The sequence below is a fragment of the Taeniopygia guttata genome, chromosome 11 (genome assembly GCF_048771995.1).
Source record: "Taeniopygia guttata chromosome 11, bTaeGut7.mat, whole genome shotgun sequence".
NCBI classification, from domain to species: Eukaryota; Metazoa; Chordata; class Aves; order Passeriformes; family Estrildidae; genus Taeniopygia; species Taeniopygia guttata.
Window position 1 is genome coordinate 5718563 of NC_133036.1, and position 16552 is coordinate 5735114.

Genomic DNA, 16552 nt, shown 5'->3' on the forward strand with positions numbered 1-16552 from the left:
TGTACCACACACCTGCCTGTGCAGAGATTGGAGCCATTTTGATGAGCCATCAGTCACAGGGTGCTCTCTGCAACGAGGAGGGATTTGAGCGGGGAACCAGGCTTCCCCCAGGACTCTCCTGTCTAATGCCTGGTGGAGGAAGGAGAGGTGCATGGCCTCCCGCGAACCAGCCTAGTGTAGGAAAGATCTTGCATGTACTCTTAGAACTTGTAATTCCACTTGCCAAAGCTCCTGGTTTCAGATTGGTTTAGAGTTATTAGTCTCAAGCGAATGTACGTGGCAAAAAATTTCAGCTGTGCCTCTACCATCACATTTTTGGGTTGAACTGGGAATGCAGTTAAATGCAGTTGCAGGATGGGGAGGTGATTGTCCCACTCTGCTCTGTGCTGGTGCAGCCTCACCTCGAGTTCTGGGAGCAGATTTGGGCACCATAGTACCAGAAGTGCCTAAGGCTGTAACAGAGCATCCAAAGGAGGCCGTGAGGATGGTGAAGGATCTAGAGGGGAAGCTATGTGAGGAGTGGCTTGTTCAGCCTGGAAAAGAGGATTCTGAGGGCAGAGCTCACTGTGGGCTGCAGCTGCCTCAGGAGGGGCAACGCTGATCGCTGCTGTCTGTGTCCAGTGACGGAACCTGAGCGAACAGCTGAAGCTGCACCAGGGGAAGTTTAGGTTGGATGTTAGGAAAAGGTTCTTCACGCAGAGGGAGGTCGGGCTTTGGGAAAACTCCCCGGGGAGGTGTCACAGCCCGCGGGGCGGCGGAACTCACAGAACGTCGCACACCGCCCTCAAGTGTAGCACGGGCCGATGGGGCCGCCCAGCGGTGTCAGGATGGCCGAGCGGTCTAAGGCGCTGCGTTCAGGTCGCAGTCTCCCCTGGAGGCGTGGGTTCGAATCCCACTTCTGACAGCTGTTCCTTTTTGCGCTGCTCGCCGGTAGTTAATCAGTTAGTTGCTTTTAATTGCGCGCTTTAGTTTCCCACTCACGGCTCCGCCCTCAGCTAAAAGCTCCCGCCGGGCGGCGCAAAAGAAGCTGTCAGAAGTGGGATTCGAACCCACGCCTCCAGGGGAGACTGCGACCTGAACGCAGCGCCTTAGACCGCTCGGCCATCCTGACCTGCCGTTTTCGAATGGTTTACAGCCGGCCCCCATCCCAGAACCCGGCCGAGCTGCCCTGTCCGGTCACCGCTGGGACATGCCGGGGACACCGCCGGGGACAAGGCCGGGCCCAGCCCTGAGCCGCGGCCTGCACTAGCGATCGGCGTGATGGGGCCGGCGGTGCGCTGGGCACATGGCACCAAACTGGGACTGTGGCTGATAGTCCAGAGGGTCCTGCTGCCACCCAGAGCGACCCGGACCAGCCCGAGATCCGGGCTGACAGAAATCTCCCGAAGTGGAGGGTGGTGAGGCACTGCTCAGATTGCCCAGAGAAGCTGTGGCTGCCCCGTCCCTGGAAGTGTCCAAGGCCAGGTTGGAGCGAGTCCAAGGGCTTGGAGCAACCTGGTCTAGTGGAATGTGTCCCTGCAAGGCAGGAGGTTAGAACGAGGTGCCTAAAGATCGCTTCCAACCCAAATTATTCCAGGATTTAACAAGGAGACGCGTGTCGCCCGGCCCCCGCAGAGGGAGCAACATCAGGCACTATGATGCGCCGGAGGCCACCAAATGAGTGAGCCCCGAGCAGGACGCGGCTGCACGGAGGGTTCGCGGTGACCCGGGCTGCTCCAGGCACAGCATCGCAGCGCCGGGCGGAGGCTCCGCCGATGCCCGGGGGCGGCGGGGCGGGGGCAGCCTCGGGGCTCGGCCCGGCCACCCCGGAGCCACCCGCGCCCCGCCCGCGGAGGGGCCGTGCCGGGGCCGTCCCGGGGCCGGTGCGCGGCATGGCGGGGCTGCCCGGCGCCGCGCGAGCCCGGAGCGCCTCCCCGGGCTCGCCCCCGGCCCTGGACGGCTCCTTCTTGCTCTCGCCGCTCGGGGGGCTGATGGGCGTCCAGGCCGTGAGTACCGGGCAGGGGGCGCGGCGGAGGGGGGAGGGCATCGCCCACTTGGGTGCTTTTCTTCAGCTGGAAACAGCCCGGGCTCTCTTTGGCTGCCGCTCCGACTCCATCTCCGCTGTCTAACCCTAGGTAATCCCCAGCCCTAAGACAGTGCAGCCTCCTCTCGCCTCCTTCATTTTGTAAAGCCAGAGGAAAAGTCGGATTCTTGTCCTCACACCCCTTGCCGGTTGTAACTCTGCTCAGTGGTCCCCAGTGCCAGGCACGGGCTGATGCGCGGGCATCTCCGCAGGGCACAGCCAAGGGGTCGGGGGTGTATGAAGCCCAGTGACTCCAGGGAAACTGTGCTGAGGTTGCTCGTGAGGCTCCCACGCTCCCTGGAACACTCTCAGATCTCCAGGTTGTCCTCCCAGGCTTTGAGGGCTGCTCTCAGAGGAGCTCCAAGGTCCTTGCGCCGTCAAATCGAGCAGCAGCATCACTGCCCATTGCTTCAGCATTGGAGGCAACCGCAATAATCTCCCGCTGGTGCCCTCCCCGGGACCGCGGTGCCGCATGAATGCACGGGGTGGGTGTTCAGCTGCCTGCTGGGCCACTTGTGACCTGCCCACGGTGCTGCCCCGCTGCGTGGGAGCCTGTTCACTCGTCCTCTCTCCTCGGGGCAGCGTTGTGGGATGTGCCCTGAGCAGCCACCGTGAAACAGCTGGCACAGACCTGGCTCCAGATTCCAGCCCCTGGCCGCTGCTGAGCTGGTGGTGACACAGAGACAAACGCTGAGGACAGGGGCTGGGCAGGATGCTGCTGGGGGTGCCTTGTAGGGGCGCTAGGAAAGAGAGATGGAAACAAGACCAGCAGCTGAGACCTTTCAACTCTGCAGCCGGTCCCACCCCTGCAGCCCCTCGCTCAGGCCACGCTGTTAAACAGGCTCCTGCTTTCCCCCGGCAGCAGCCAGAGCGGGGCAGCTCACGCGTGCCACCTCCCACTCCTGCAGGAGCCCCTCTGCATGTTTCTCCCCAGCACATATTTTGTGATCACGAGTGTTAGAAATGGATGTGACAGACAAGGACGCATTGTCAGGGCAGCCAAGCACCAAGCAGGGCGTTGGACGCGGGCAGGACAAAGGCTGTTGTGTTGCCTCCCTGACAATAGGCAGGAGCCCTTCTCCCACTGAGTGTGCCGCTGCTTTCCCGGAGTGAGGGGAACCCAAAAGCTGTTGGTGCTGCTGTGCCTGGGCTTCTGGGCGATGTTCTGTGCTCCTCCTGCAGGAACCAGCCCCTGAACAGGTTCCCCGTTTCACCCCACAGGTGCTCGGTTTGCTGGTGTGGTCTCTCATTGCCGCCACGACGTACCACCTCCACGCGGCATACGGCTGGGTGATGTTTGTGTCCCTCTTCTTCTGGATACTAACACTCCTTTTCTTCGTGACTTACCTCCTGCAACTTCATCAGAAGTTCTACATGATCCCCTGGCCCCTCGTGGTGCGTAACTGAGAGGGAGTGAGGAGGGATTCCAAGAGGGAAACATCTTGGAAAGACAGTCTGGGAAGGCTTCAGTCTCTTCTGGGCTGATGGAACCAAGTCCCCTGCGCTCTGCACAGTGACATTGTTTCATTCTGCCCTTGAATTGCTTAGAAAATGCTCAAACAGAAAAATCCTGTGTCAATCCAGAAAGTTATAGCCACCAACTGCTGCAGTTGTGTCATCCAAAAACCTCCCAGCACAACCTGGGGAGCATTTTATGTGTTCTCCGGGGGAACGGGGAGGAATGTGAACCTGAGCCTTTTGCTCCTGCCTCGCCCCAGCATGCAGGAGCCTGAGCCAGACCTCACGAGCTCCTCTTTGTTTCTCCAGCTGATGATCTACAACGCCATGGCCACCGTGCTGTACATCACTGCCTTCGTGACGTGCGCGGCCGCCGTGCAGCCGACGTCCTGGCGGCAGTGGGACTACAACCGCAGAGCTGCCGCCTCTGTGAGTACTGGCGGGCAGGGGAGGGCCGGGGGGCTGGGGCAGCCACCCTGGTCACACGTGGGATGTGCTCCTCTTCCAGTTCTTCGCCTGCGTCACGATGATCACCTACGGGGTGAGCACCTTCTTCAGCTTCCGCGCCTGGAAAGGGCTCGGCAGCAACGCGGCCACCAGCCAAGTGACCGACCACGTGTAAGGAGCGGACAGCAAAGCCCGGCCACGGGCCACCCTGCACCAGCTTGTGCCAGGCTTGGAGCCTCGTGTGCCACCAGGGCTCGTTTTGGGACCAGCCTGTGCTGGCAGCAGTGGTCAGCACTGATGCTTCCAGCTGACGTGCCCACAGCACGATCCCACGGGGGACACGGACTCGCTGGGGCTGCAGCTCCTGCTCATCCCCAGGGCTCATCTAGATCCTCACCAGAGCAGCTCCACTGAGGGGGCTCAGCCAGTTTGGCACAGTCCAGTACTAAAACTGACTAACCCAAGCCCAGGCTCCCCTCTCTGCTCATTCACAGCTACAGTGTAAGTAATGCAATTAACAGGGTGCAGAAACAGTGGCAGAGCTGGAAGATGAGACGTGAAGCAATGGAAGTAGTCATAACTGCTCTTGTATTGATTTCTAACAATTTGAATATAAAGTTTATGCTTTAAATAAAAACATTCCTAAATCTAGCACTGGAGTCTGTAATGAGAAAACTTGTCTTGTGAGAAGGCAGCACAGCATGGCAGGGACAGCAGAGATGTCACTGCAGAGGTGGCTGTTCCTTCCCACTCCATGTGGGCTGTGGAAGGAACAAGTCCACAGGGTTCACCTCTCATTGCTTTATGCACACACACGCTCAGAGTGTGCAGCCAAGACCACAAGAACACAAGCGAGGTGCCAAGGCTTTGATCACTCCCTCTTCCTGGCTCAGCATCACACACTCCTGAGTTCACCTAATTAACCAGCAAGTCAATTTTGCCCATTAACTGCAGGGCATTTTCAGAAATTACAGTCAAGACTGCAAAAGCTCTGGGAACACAGGCATGATCAATGCCTCAGGAGAGGGAAGAACCACACTGCTCTCCCATGCTGCAGACTAGAAATTCACCTTCTGGGTGTTTGTCAGAATGAGAAGTGATGCTCAGCCAGGCAGAGCAGCTTTTTTTCCTTTCACACCCTCCTTGTAAAAGGTAGTAAAAGTAGATTCAGTGAGTTCAAAAGCTGGTGCATGGTGAGCTACACTGCAAATCTTACTGCATGCTCTGCATGGGAAAAAGATTTACCAGGTTGTCTGCAGAGGCAGGATCAGGAAATGGAACTGCATTGATGGAAGGTGAGAACTGAAAAGGAACTGGACACATGGCATTGGCCCGTGACAGATCTGCCTTTATTTGGTTGTCAGTGAGTAAATCAAGGGTCAAATTTCCACAGTTATGAATATATAGACATATATATATATATAAAACAGGAACAGTAAGTAAATAAAACCCATAAAATTAATAAAAATTTACATCAGAGCCACTATTGAATTTCAAAATCTAGAAAGAAAATTTACTTACAAACACTGATAAAGGGCAAGGGTCTCAGCCTTCCAAACTCTGAAACGTTCCAAATTAACCTAGTTAGCATTTCTCCAGATTCAGCTGCGTCACCAGGCAACTGAGGCTCCAGAATCTACATCTCTCTGGGAAGGATGTGACCAAAGAAATGATGTGCTGTTCCTATAAAGCAGCTGATGGCTGATCAGCATGAATTCTGCCTTGGCACCTTGTAAAAAACTTCCCTGCACACACTGACTGCTCAGTTAAAACCACATCCCTGAGAACTGAGCATCTTTTTACTGCCAGGTGGCCAAGCTGGATGGGATTGTGAGCAACCTGCTCCAGTGGAAGGGGGTTGGAACTGGATGATTTCCAGTTAAGCAATGGTGCTGCAGGAACAGAAGGAATAAACTGTTCTCTGTATTCAGCAGAGACAGGACAAAGAACAAGGAGCTCAAACTGCAGCTCAGGCACTTTATATGAGAGTGCAAAAGGCTTCCTGCAGCAGTAGCAGCAGCTGGGCACTGCAGAAAACTGTTCAGACAAACCACAGCAGCTTCTAAGAACATCCTGACAATCATGACAGGTAGAGCTGGGGAAAGGAAGACTGCCTCACACAGTCTCTTCCAACCTGTAAAAGGTTGTATGTATGTAAAAGGGTATAAAAATTCCAGAAAGCTTTGATTTCATCCCCTGGAGAGGGACCCACAGTCCTGGCCCTGCCCCACCGAGCACCCACCTCCCTCTTGGCAGCGTGGAGCCGAGTCCCCGCCCCTCTGCCCCGGCCCTCTCTTGGGAATCGCCGCCTTTCACCTCTAAAATTTGAATAGACCTTGCTTAAAATACAACAGAACTCCCATCAGAATGACTTGTTTAATGGTTTAATGATGTCACCACTAATGCACTGCTTAAATCCAGACTTCGACCTTCTTTTTCCTAGAAACATGGGGGGAAAAAAGGAATCTGTGACTCCATGATAGTTTGGAATAAGCACTTCAAAAAATGAAACAGGCAGTACATTTTCTGCTGCATCAAACCAATATAAAATCACATGTTACTTGAGCATCTGTGATTGAATTCTTCTTGTGAACCCAAGAAGATTGTGCAGGAATGCCTGGGCCGAGGGGCTGTCACCTGCCAGGTCTGCCCGTGTCAGAGCAGAGCTTTGCTCAGCCCTGGTTGGGAACGCTGTGCCGGTGGCTCAGGGATCTACTGAAATCTGCCTCCTGTCGTTTGTCTCTCAGAGACCCCAGACTGCAAATCCCACCTGAAACTCCTCCTGATGCTGATACACAGACTGATTCTTCCTCTTCAGCCTGTCCCCATTTCCACAAAATTCACAGGGATGGGGAAGAGGCAGAGGCATAACCACAACTGTGACTCTTTTGCTCCTTATCAAACAGGACTGGACCGACACTGGAGAGCACTGATTTTTATTTTGCTAGGAAAAACCTCATCCAAAAAACCTTAGCACTTTTGTTTATTTCTCCAGCTGGCACAGAAAGGAGGAGAAAGCAAATGAAAGATGCTTAAAAATCAAATTTTTGATAGACTAGGAATAAAAAATAAAAGAAGATACTATAGAGTCGGAATGGCCAAGGTGAAAAGGGATCTCTGGAGGTCATCTGGGGCAAACCCCATGCTCAAGTACAGTCACTCAGGACTGTGTCCAGACAACTTTAGAATATCTCCAAGGATGGAGACTCCACAAGCTCAGAGACTTGAAAAAGTATTCCCCTCTGCTCATTTGGAAAACAATATTCAGAAATGCAGGAAGTTCACAAAAGCAGGAAGAACTGGTCCACATGCCAGCTTTATTAATGTTTTCTAGAAATTATTAAATGTGCAGTTTGAGTTTAAAAAGCCACTCAGTGAAATAATTTTTCTTTTGAGTCTGTTAGAGCCTTTGATTAAATACTCTGACCTACTGTAGTAACTTTTCCTTTGGTACTCTCAGATGGAGCTACAAAAAATAAACAGCTACCGTGCCAAAGAAAATAAACAATGTGATATACTCACAGCTCTGTATTCCAAGAACATTTCTTTGAAAGCCAGAAAGTCTGTAAATGTGAGAAGCAGGTCAAATATATCACCTGGCATTTCATCTTTGTGCTGTCTACAGAGAAAAAGAGTTGGGAAATGAGAAAATTGTGTGAGAAAAGTTCTTTTTAAAATGGTACAAGGTCAAAACGGACAAGTAGAATGATATCAGTATTTAAATAAGAATGTTATTGCAGGTTATCATATAGCAAAACTGCAGCCAAATATTACCATGCAGTATTTTCAATCCAACTACATTATTACATTTATCTAAATCCAAGACCTATGAGTATCATATCAGTCCTTGAAAACCTGAGCTTTTATTTAAGAAACATTAAAAATTAACCAGATTAAAATGTTTTAAGATACTCAGTTCCCAATTACACTTGATCTTCTTATTCAAGGGGAAAACCAGTGATCTTTCAAAAACAAGCTGTTCAGGAAGCTGGTTAAGCTAAAATGACCCAATGCAAAAGGTGAACACAAACCAAACTCTTCTCTGGATGCTCCATATGAAAACTGCAATAAAGGAATTCAACCACATGAGTGAAACACCACCAGGCTACTGAGGTGCCTGGGAGAGATAAGACACAACCTTTTAAGGGTCTGGCTTCAAAGTGACAAGCAATATGAAAATGCTCCAGTGCTCTCATTCTGATTTCTCTTCCTACCCCTTCAAATCCAATATATTTCAGCAGGAAAATTCAGAAATTTAGAGTAGCAGGACATGCTGATAGCATGAAAATGGTCAGACACTGCCAGCATGAACACTTCTATTTCAAGTTAAAGTGGAACCATTATCTAAAGGGAGAACAGCCAAAAACCTAAGCTTTAATCTAGATAAAAAGAACTGAGAGGCACATAAGCCACTCCTCAACCAAAAGCAAAGCAGAGACTTACTGCAGTGACACTGTGAAAGCAACCATATCAAACCCACGAATCCGATCAAGCAACTTCTCTTCAATGTATTTCTCTACTAAAGAGATCTGAAAAAAACCCAGACAAACCACCCCAGTAAGATCACAACAGATTTCAGAAGCAGATTTCAAACAGCATGATCCACACTCTGCATGATCCATGGGCACAACTGCAGATTCCTCAGTGGGTGTTGCTGGTTCTGTTCTCACACCAGCCCTGAGGCACAGAGCTGCACATTTTTTGCTGGGGATCTTGGGGAGAACAAACACTGACTATTTGTATCTAGTAACAAATATTTTTCCAACTCATTTAATGGTACTGAATAGTAGAGTGGTCTAGTTTCTTGATTATGCTTTGCATGAAGAATGTGATTGAATTATCTAATAAAATAAATAATACAACTGGAGAAGAAGAAACTTTGCTAAACACATTATTTACTACAGCAACTGGCTAAATTTGTATTCAATGGAGTGATACAGCCTCCAAAATATCTCTACAAAATCTTGTGATAAACAACAAGAAAGGAACCGCTTCAGAAAAAAAACTTTACTTGCTCACAGATCATGGCTGTGCTTCTGAAGAAGACAGGAATATGTTGGGATCTGCTCCATGTAAACCCAGTATTTTATAGAGGGAGAACTATATTAAAAAACAAAAAAAACACCCACAAAAAAAAAAAAAAAAAAAAAAAGGAAAAGGTATCTTACATATTCATTAAAAATGTCCGTATAGATGAGTTTGTTTTCTTCTGAGTCATCGAACTCCTGGTAGTGCTTCTCTAAAAAATTCCTCTGTATTAACTGGAAGTCATCATCTGAGCCATAACAGAAATGCAGCACAGAGTTAGGAGTTTAGTCATTCTTTCTGTAACACAAACCCCACATTCACTGGTCCTCTGCTTCCCTGCTGTAACCACAGAGCCCTGCACACGTGCAGAGTTCATCACATCAGCACCACAGCTGCTGCCAAACCACCACTTCTGACCCAGCTGTGAGAGGACAGAGGCTGATGGTGAAATATCACCAAAACACTCCTCCTTCTCTACATTTATTAATAGTTATTTATGCTCAACCTCTTTTTGCTCTGGCTCTAAAGTCAACATAACATCTGTATTTTTTATTAAGTGGCTGATCAGCATGAATTCTGCCTTGGCACCTTGTAAAAAACTTTCCTGCACACACTGCTCAGTTAAAACCACACCCCTGAGAACTGAGCACCTTTTACTGCCAGGTGGCCAGGCTGGATGGGATTGTGAGCAGCCTGCTCCAGTGGAAGGTGTCTCTGCCCATGGCAGGGGGATTTGAGTGATCTTTAAGGCCCCTTCCAACCTAAACCATTCTGTGATTCTATGACCATCTCTGTGCTTCAGGGTTGGATTGAAAGAAATAAGGTTCCCCATTCTTGCAGCTTCCAGTCCTGGAATAAAACCAACTCTCAGCCTGCAGCTCAGGCATTTTATATCAGAGTGCAAAAGGCTCCCTGCAGCAGCAGCAGCAGCAGCAGCTGGGCACTGCAAAAAACTGCCCAGACAAACCATGGCAGCTTCTAAGAACTTCCTGACAGTCATGTCAGGAGAAGTTTGGGCAGAGCTGGGGAAGGGAAGGCTGCCTTTCACAGTCTCTTCCATAAAAATCCCAGAGAGCTTTGATTTCTCTGTGAGATGCACAAGCATCTTTACTGTTTCTCTAAGGAGCAGTGTACTGCAGTAATGTGGAGAATAATTTTCAAGAGTCACATGCACACAGAAGGATTTTATGTATATTTTTACTACACTACCAGGTAGGAAAGGAAGGAAAGCCACCATGAAGCAGGGAGGGGCTCTGTATGTTGGCTAATTAACAGAAGAGAAGCTGCAACACATTTAACAGCCCTGTTGTCTGTACCTACTTGTAGACCTTACCCATTATGATATCCTCCAGATAGCCAACAACTGCATCAAACTCATCAGAAGTGGTGGAGCTGAAAGCAAAGGAATATATATATATATATATTGACCATATATATATATATATATTGACCACAGCAGAAATTAAAGTTAAAATTAAAAAGTGTTAACAAAAGCCTAAGTACAAATAAACCCAGTAATTACAAGATAACTGAAGAACTTCCTAGGTTCAACCTACAAAACAATCCATGGCACTGATGAGAAGACTGCTCCATGGAGATTCCCATCAGACCTCTACTCTATTTCCTCCCAGTAAGGTGCCTAATTGCAAGAAAGAATAAATGTTATTTTACTGGCATCACTGTCAAGGTAATTCTAGTTCTGGTGCAAAAGAGTGTAAAGAGTGTAATTAGAACAGCAAATTAAGCCTTTTCCACCCCCGAAATCCCAGCTGTTACCAGTTTCCCTTCTCTTTCCTGCACATGGTGATCAGAGCAATGTAGACACTCTAGAGAATATTTTGAAATATTTGGTCTTGTGGAACAATTTAAACTGAATGTATACACAAGTATACCTCATTACCTAACCCTAACCAAACCTAACCCATAAGCGAAGAAACTTAAATATTTTTCTTATGCAAGAAACATCCTTATATGATCCAAAAAAAAAATGGGATAATCTCCTAAAGTTATTCTATCATGTGCAAATATTAAACATCATTATGAATCTGAATTAATCCAGGGAAGAAATCTATGGTGCCAGCATCAGGAGTCTGGATCTATTATTGTGCAACTTGTTCAGACACAGGAAATAATCCACAGGATGTCTTTGGCATTCACAGCTCATCTTTAGTGGGACATGAACTCTTCCTATTTTCTTCAAGGGATGAAAGAATAACTTTTCTCATATGTAGGGAAATAAGTCTCAAAGAAATGGGGATATTTGTCTTTAAGAAAAAAAATTTGCTTTGATTAGTGAAAGAACCATTTAAATTCAACAGAATGTCTCTTTCTCATCAGTAAACAGAGTAGGATAGCCCTTCAGACTAAGTTTAGAAAAGCTCATTAAAGTTACTTTGCCATTAGAGAATACTCCAGTGAAATTAATCCAACAGTATTTTAACTGACAGTTTAACTATAATCAGGCTCGCTCTGATCAGAAAAAATTAAGAGATCTTTGATTTAAAAAGGCGTCTGCTCAGTGAGCGACGATATCCTAGCAACAACATTCCTGCTCCCGGGAGCGGAGCCGAGCCCGCGGGAGGGCAGAGGGCCGGACAGCGGGGCTGGCCCAGCCCAGGGACAGCCCGGGCACTCGCCTGGCTCAGCGCTGCCCCTGGCATGCCCTGACTGTGCCAGCGATAATTCCCACTCTTTTCCCCCCTCCAAATAAATGCCACTGCTAGTTCTACAGCTTACCCTAACAAAAGTGTTAATTTAAACCCTGGTTTAAGTCTGTGCAAGTAATGGAATTTACCTGTTGCAGAAGAACCCGATTCCATTTCTTTATACAACACACGTGCATTCCCACACCTACGGAGACACGAGCTTACCAACCCTATGGTTTAATTCCCTGTCACCTCTAATAGCCAGTTTGGGCCAGCACACTGCACTGCTGAGGCAGTCCTGGCCGTTGTTGGGAGTCTGAGGCTGAAAGAGTTAAATCCATGCATGACAGAGGCACAGTCACACATCCCCTTCTGCCACAACTCTTGGGAGAAGAGTATGGCAGACACCTGTGGGGTGAAGCAGCATCTTAGCATGTCCCAGTGTGAAATTTGGTTGAGGTCACCTGTGGATGGGCTTGGTTTTAGAACACTCAAGAGGAAGAGTCTCCTCTCAGGATCAGTGACATAAGACAAGAAACACTCTTGAAAAGGAGAAATTCTGAATTTAAATCAAACACCAGAAAAAGCAATTTCCAGCCTTTAAAGGCTTGCTCTGATCCCTCAGCAGAGCTACCCAGTGATATTTAGTTTGACTTCACCTAAACTCTGTACTGATGTTATTCCCTCTTGCAGCTTTGCATTCTCCACCTTTGTTCTCCTAAGAGGCAGAATCTGCTAAACAGTGTGGTGTACATTCATTCGTGTAATTATATTCCTATCAAGATATTTTAATAAGCAATTAGCTTATTGAAATTTCACACATGAGAATGCAGCATACTCACGTGGCTACACCCAAACTTTCTCCATCAGAAGTCTCCATTGTTCCTGCCTAGCCAGAGTGGAAGACACAATCTGTATATTTCAGCTGTTAGTGGTTATTTCTTCTTTTTGACCAAAGTGCTAAGGAATAACATGACTTAGTGTTAATACAAATTCAGTTGATAAATTCCATACATTTCCTGAAAAGCAAATCAGGAAATAAATTTTAATTCTTAAACACAGCAATTGCAACATTACCTTCTTCCAAAATGATTACTACTGCTTTTCTGTAACAACTCAAATAATGTAGAAACCTTCTCTGCCTATTCAGGGAATAGACTCAAAATGCAACCAGTCCCTTTTGGGTTGGCTTTTGAGGTGGGTGGCTTTTGGGTCACCTCTACATCTTTCCTCCTGAAACATCAGTGACTGACCAACATAGAAATAAAGCCAGGTAAAGTAAAGGTGACATCCTGCTCCAGTGTGTCCCAGACCAGGCTGGCAGGCCAGACCTTGGACAGCGATCCCAGAGGATGTGTCCCGGCTGGACACTCGGCCCGTGGCTGTGAGTGGGCACCGGGGACAGGGCACACAGAGCACACAGATCACCGGGGACAGGGCACACAGCACCGGGGACAGGGCACACAGAGCACACAGAGCACCGGGGACAGGGCACACGCAGCACACAGATCACCGCCGACAGGGCACACCGAGCACCGGGGACAGAGCACAGGGCTCCCCGGGAACAGGTACATGGAGCACAGGGCACAGGGCTCCCGGGCACACGGCACGCCGGTGCCGCCGGCGATGGGAACCCGCTGCCCCCTCAGGGCTTCACGCCCCGCCGGCCCTCGGAGCAGTCCCGGGGCATCACCGCGTGCACGGCAGGAGCTGAGCGCGTCCCTCGCCTCCCCATCCTCAATCCCGGCGAGGGGGGCACAAACCCCTCCAGCCCTGTCCCTCCCCAAGCACCCAGCCCAGCTCACTCCCTCCCGCTCCTCAGAGGGCCCGGGGGAGCGGCCATCGCCCTCCCCTCCCGGCGGTGCCGCCCCGCCGCCCCCGGCCCCGCTCCCGCACCCACCGCCCTCAGGCCCCTCGCGCCGTCTCCTGGGGAACGCGCTCTTCCGCCCCGCCCGCAGCCAATCACAGGGCGGCCCCGGCCCGCTGGGCCCGCCCCCGGCCCGGCCGGCCAATCAGAGCGCGGCGGGGCCGCCATGGCGGGCCGGGCCCGGGCTGAGGCAGACAGGAGACAGTGTTCTTTGCTTGTTAATGGCAGTGGTGGAGCGGCTTCCCCTCAGCGAGCAGAGCTCCGAGGGGTGGGACAGCCCCCAGCTGCTGCAGCCCAGCGACCACCGCTAGCACCTGGACTCCCCCGGTCCTGTGTCGAATGTCCCACCCACACGCACGTTTAAGGAATTAAAGAACAACAAACAGCCTTCAGAATGTTTTTATTGTTGAATGGACAACTTTGCTACAATTGATTTCCTCCCCCTGTGAGGGCCTGTGGAGTCAGCAGCCCCCGTCCCTGTCCCCAGGGGGCGAGGCTGACGCCGCTCTGCTGATGGAGTTCCCAGGCTGACAAACCCCCGGCACAAAGCCGGGCAGAGTGCTCAGGCTTTCCCTTCGTGAAATGAACAGGACAGTTCTCTACAACGCAGCTCCCTCCTCCGCCACCGCTGCCTTCCTCTGCCCAGCACCAGCTGCATGGAAGACGGGCTGGGGCAAAATTTTCCAAAGCATTCACATCTTTTTCACAAAGAACACGGGCACTTAGCCCCATGTCCACAAAGGCAGCGAGGCTCTAAGGTCAGCTGCATTCCAAGGGGACAGCAGATGCTGAGAAGCCATTGTGGACTTGGGCCTGAAGACCTTAATCTCATACAGCAGTTGATACGAATTAGGAATCCCAGGCACTTCTGAAAATTTTACCTCAGTTAATCTTGGCCAGGGAAACCAAAGCCCTGAAATTACTAGACTCTATTAAGGCAGAGTTCAAAATGGTTGTCCTACCTCTTCCCTAAAGTATGATTTGTAACTTTGTACCTTAGGGATAAAAACTCATTACTGCATTTGGAAGAGCTTAGAACTCCATTTCAAGTGATTCTGAATTCTTAACACCCTTGTGGCAGTGACGGCACTCACGTTTGCTCACTGAACACTGAGCTGGAAGCGACCCGGCCCTGACTGAAAACACGGATACAGCAAAACATCTTAAGTACAGTCAGCAAGGAAATGAGATCCCTGTGGCACAGATTTGCCAGTCTGACTTAAATCAGACCAGGCATCCAAGGTGGAAGAGAATCCACATTTTAGCAAAAACACTAACCAGCACTCTGCTGCTGGATTCTGTCTACATTTGGACAAAAGTCAACATGAAAATAATGGACAGAACTTTCCTAATTCACACATCTCTGGATGAAGTTCAGCACCCTTGAGTCAGCAAAGGCAGAAGGTGAAAGGAGTTCCTAGAGAGCTGGGTTCTAGGACCTGTGTGCAGAGCTCTCAGCTCCTGCTGAGGTCTGTAGGAAGCCAGAATGCTCAGCAGGAAGAAGCAGCCTTAGCCCTGCTTTGTTAGTACTTTGTAGTACAATAAAGATAATAAATGATTTTAAAAATAAGCTACATCACACCATGAGAATTCACTACAACAGCCTCTGCTGCTGAATCACTGCCAAGAAGTGGGATGGTTTTGGTGTAAGTTGTGTGTGAATTGGTAAAGTTCTACTATACAGACAGATATTTTTAAAAAAATCAACTGGTGCAAGACTTGGAAGAGACCGAGTCATATCCTCAGTTGGTGCAAAATAAGCAGAACCCCACCTATTGTTGTGCTACTTCACTGACACCAGCTGTGAACCCTGATTCCTTGTAGAAACCTAGTAAAAGTCAAGAGCTGCCTACTGAAGTGCATCCTTAACATACAAACATCACAAATGTGTAATTAAAGTGGAGCAGAGATTCCCACTGTATGATCCCTACCAAAAATAAGAAGTGTGGCCCCAAACCTGCTCAGAGCAGGACTGACAAGTGGCAAGCAAGGTGCATTTTTAAGAAGTTAAGAATAAGACTGAAATTGCTATCCAAATAACCTTGTTTTAAATAAATGGGTCCAGAACTCTACTCTAATATTTTAAGATATATTCACTTGGGAAAAATTGAGATAACTTTCAAAAACAACACTGATTAAAAAAGATGTTTGATGATACCATAAAAATACCCAGAATATGAAATTAATTCCAGTCCAGCATTATAATTATTTAAGAATACCTCCTGAAAATTATAACCTCACAAAAAAATGTGGGTACCGAAGTTAAAAGTATCAGAAACATTATGTACTTGAAAATACCACTGATCTTTTAACATTTAAAAACAAATCAGAACATTCTTTGGAATCACCAAGTTATGAAAACCTGTGAGTTTCTCTACAGTCTCCACACTGTCTTTTCAAATCAGTCTGTGTACAGATTCAGTCTTTGAGCAGTTTAATATTGGAAATACAGAGTCTCTGACCAGCAGGAGGCTACATTAAACAGGAAAACATTGGCATTCTCTTTTTAGTACTGACTTCTGCCAAAAATAGATACTTTCGAGCACAAGACAGCACAGCCCTGTTTTAGGAAATACTTATTTTGTCTTCTTTTCTAAAATGCATTGTATGTGTACTTCCAGTGCAAATTTTTCAGCACTTGCGACAGGCGAGAAGGAAAAGGGGAAGAAGAGACAACTCCCTCTGCTCTTGCTCGGAGGAACCAATAGCCATAGCTCCTGACTGCTGAAACCAGCTCCCATTGCTGGCAGCTGGGAAGAGCTTAATAAAGATTTCAGTTTTAAGATAAACAGATTACAGATTAGCATGAAATCTGGCCATGGCTATGGTTCTGTGTGCATAAAGATTGGTTAAAGATGCTTTCCCCTTTCAGTATTGGTTGGAGTTCTTTAAAAACCAGTCTGTGTATTTCTCCACATGTGTCATGAAATGTGAGAGATCTGTCTGACTCGGGTTTGTATTTCCTGTCGACACAAAGGGCAGGTCTCCAATTGCAAGGCACACTCCATGCACAGGTCACTGAAGGAGAAGAAAAACCAGTTAAAG

The 16552-nt window shown here is 48.7% G+C and overlaps 3 protein-coding genes and 2 non-coding genes across 8 annotated transcripts in view; 2 read left to right on the top strand and 3 right to left on the bottom strand.

Moving 5' to 3' along the window:
- Positions 1 to 821: 821 nt before the first annotated feature.
- On the top strand, positions 822 to 904 carry TRNAL-CAG (transfer RNA leucine (anticodon CAG)). Its single transcript has one exon. It is a non-coding gene; the product is annotated as a tRNA-Leu (tRNA).
- Positions 905 to 1028: 124 nt separating this feature from the next.
- TRNAL-CAG (transfer RNA leucine (anticodon CAG)) lies at positions 1029 to 1111 on the bottom strand. Its single transcript has one exon. It is a non-coding gene; the product is annotated as a tRNA-Leu (tRNA).
- Positions 1112 to 1876: 765 nt separating this feature from the next.
- PLLP (plasmolipin) lies at positions 1877 to 4618 on the top strand. Its single transcript, NM_001245258.1, is given in 4 exon segments — positions 1877 to 1985; positions 3284 to 3457; positions 3830 to 3949; positions 4029 to 4618. Coding segments are annotated over 4 exon segments (423 nt in total). The 5' UTR covers positions 1877 to 1970; the 3' UTR covers positions 4143 to 4618.
- A 1717-nt stretch (positions 4619 to 6335) lies between these two features.
- ARL2BP (ARF like GTPase 2 binding protein) lies at positions 6336 to 13685 on the bottom strand. 3 transcript variants are annotated; one of them, XM_030282076.4, is made up of 8 exons: positions 13541 to 13603; positions 12483 to 12659; positions 10518 to 10634; positions 10329 to 10387; positions 9136 to 9242; positions 8411 to 8496; positions 7490 to 7586; positions 6336 to 6406 (listed from the first exon to the last, which is right to left on the bottom strand). In XM_030282076.4, the coding sequence occupies exons 3-8, from the start codon at positions 10598 to 10600 to the stop codon at positions 6344 to 6346; spliced, it is 495 nt and encodes a 164-aa protein (XP_030137936.1). In that variant the 5' UTR covers positions 10601 to 10634; positions 12483 to 12659; positions 13541 to 13603; the 3' UTR covers positions 6336 to 6343. The 3 variants fall into 3 exon arrangements, with proteins under 3 accessions (XP_030137936.1, XP_030137940.1, XP_030137941.1); XM_030282080.4 differs by lacking the exon at positions 10518 to 10634 and having other exon boundaries at positions 12483 to 12600; positions 13541 to 13685; XM_030282081.4 differs by lacking the exon at positions 10518 to 10634 and having other exon boundaries at positions 12483 to 12600; positions 13446 to 13547.
- Positions 13686 to 13891: 206 nt separating this feature from the next.
- Positions 13892 to 16552, bottom strand: part of RSPRY1 (ring finger and SPRY domain containing 1) — a 36146-nt gene continuing 33485 nt past the window's right edge. For both annotated transcript variants that reach the window (XM_072934227.1, XM_002198024.7), the window contains exon 16: positions 13892 to 16525. In XM_072934227.1, the coding sequence (XP_072790328.1) occupies positions 16429 to 16525 (97 nt within the window). In that variant the 3' untranslated portion in view covers positions 13892 to 16428. The remainder of the gene's footprint in view (positions 16526 to 16552) is intronic.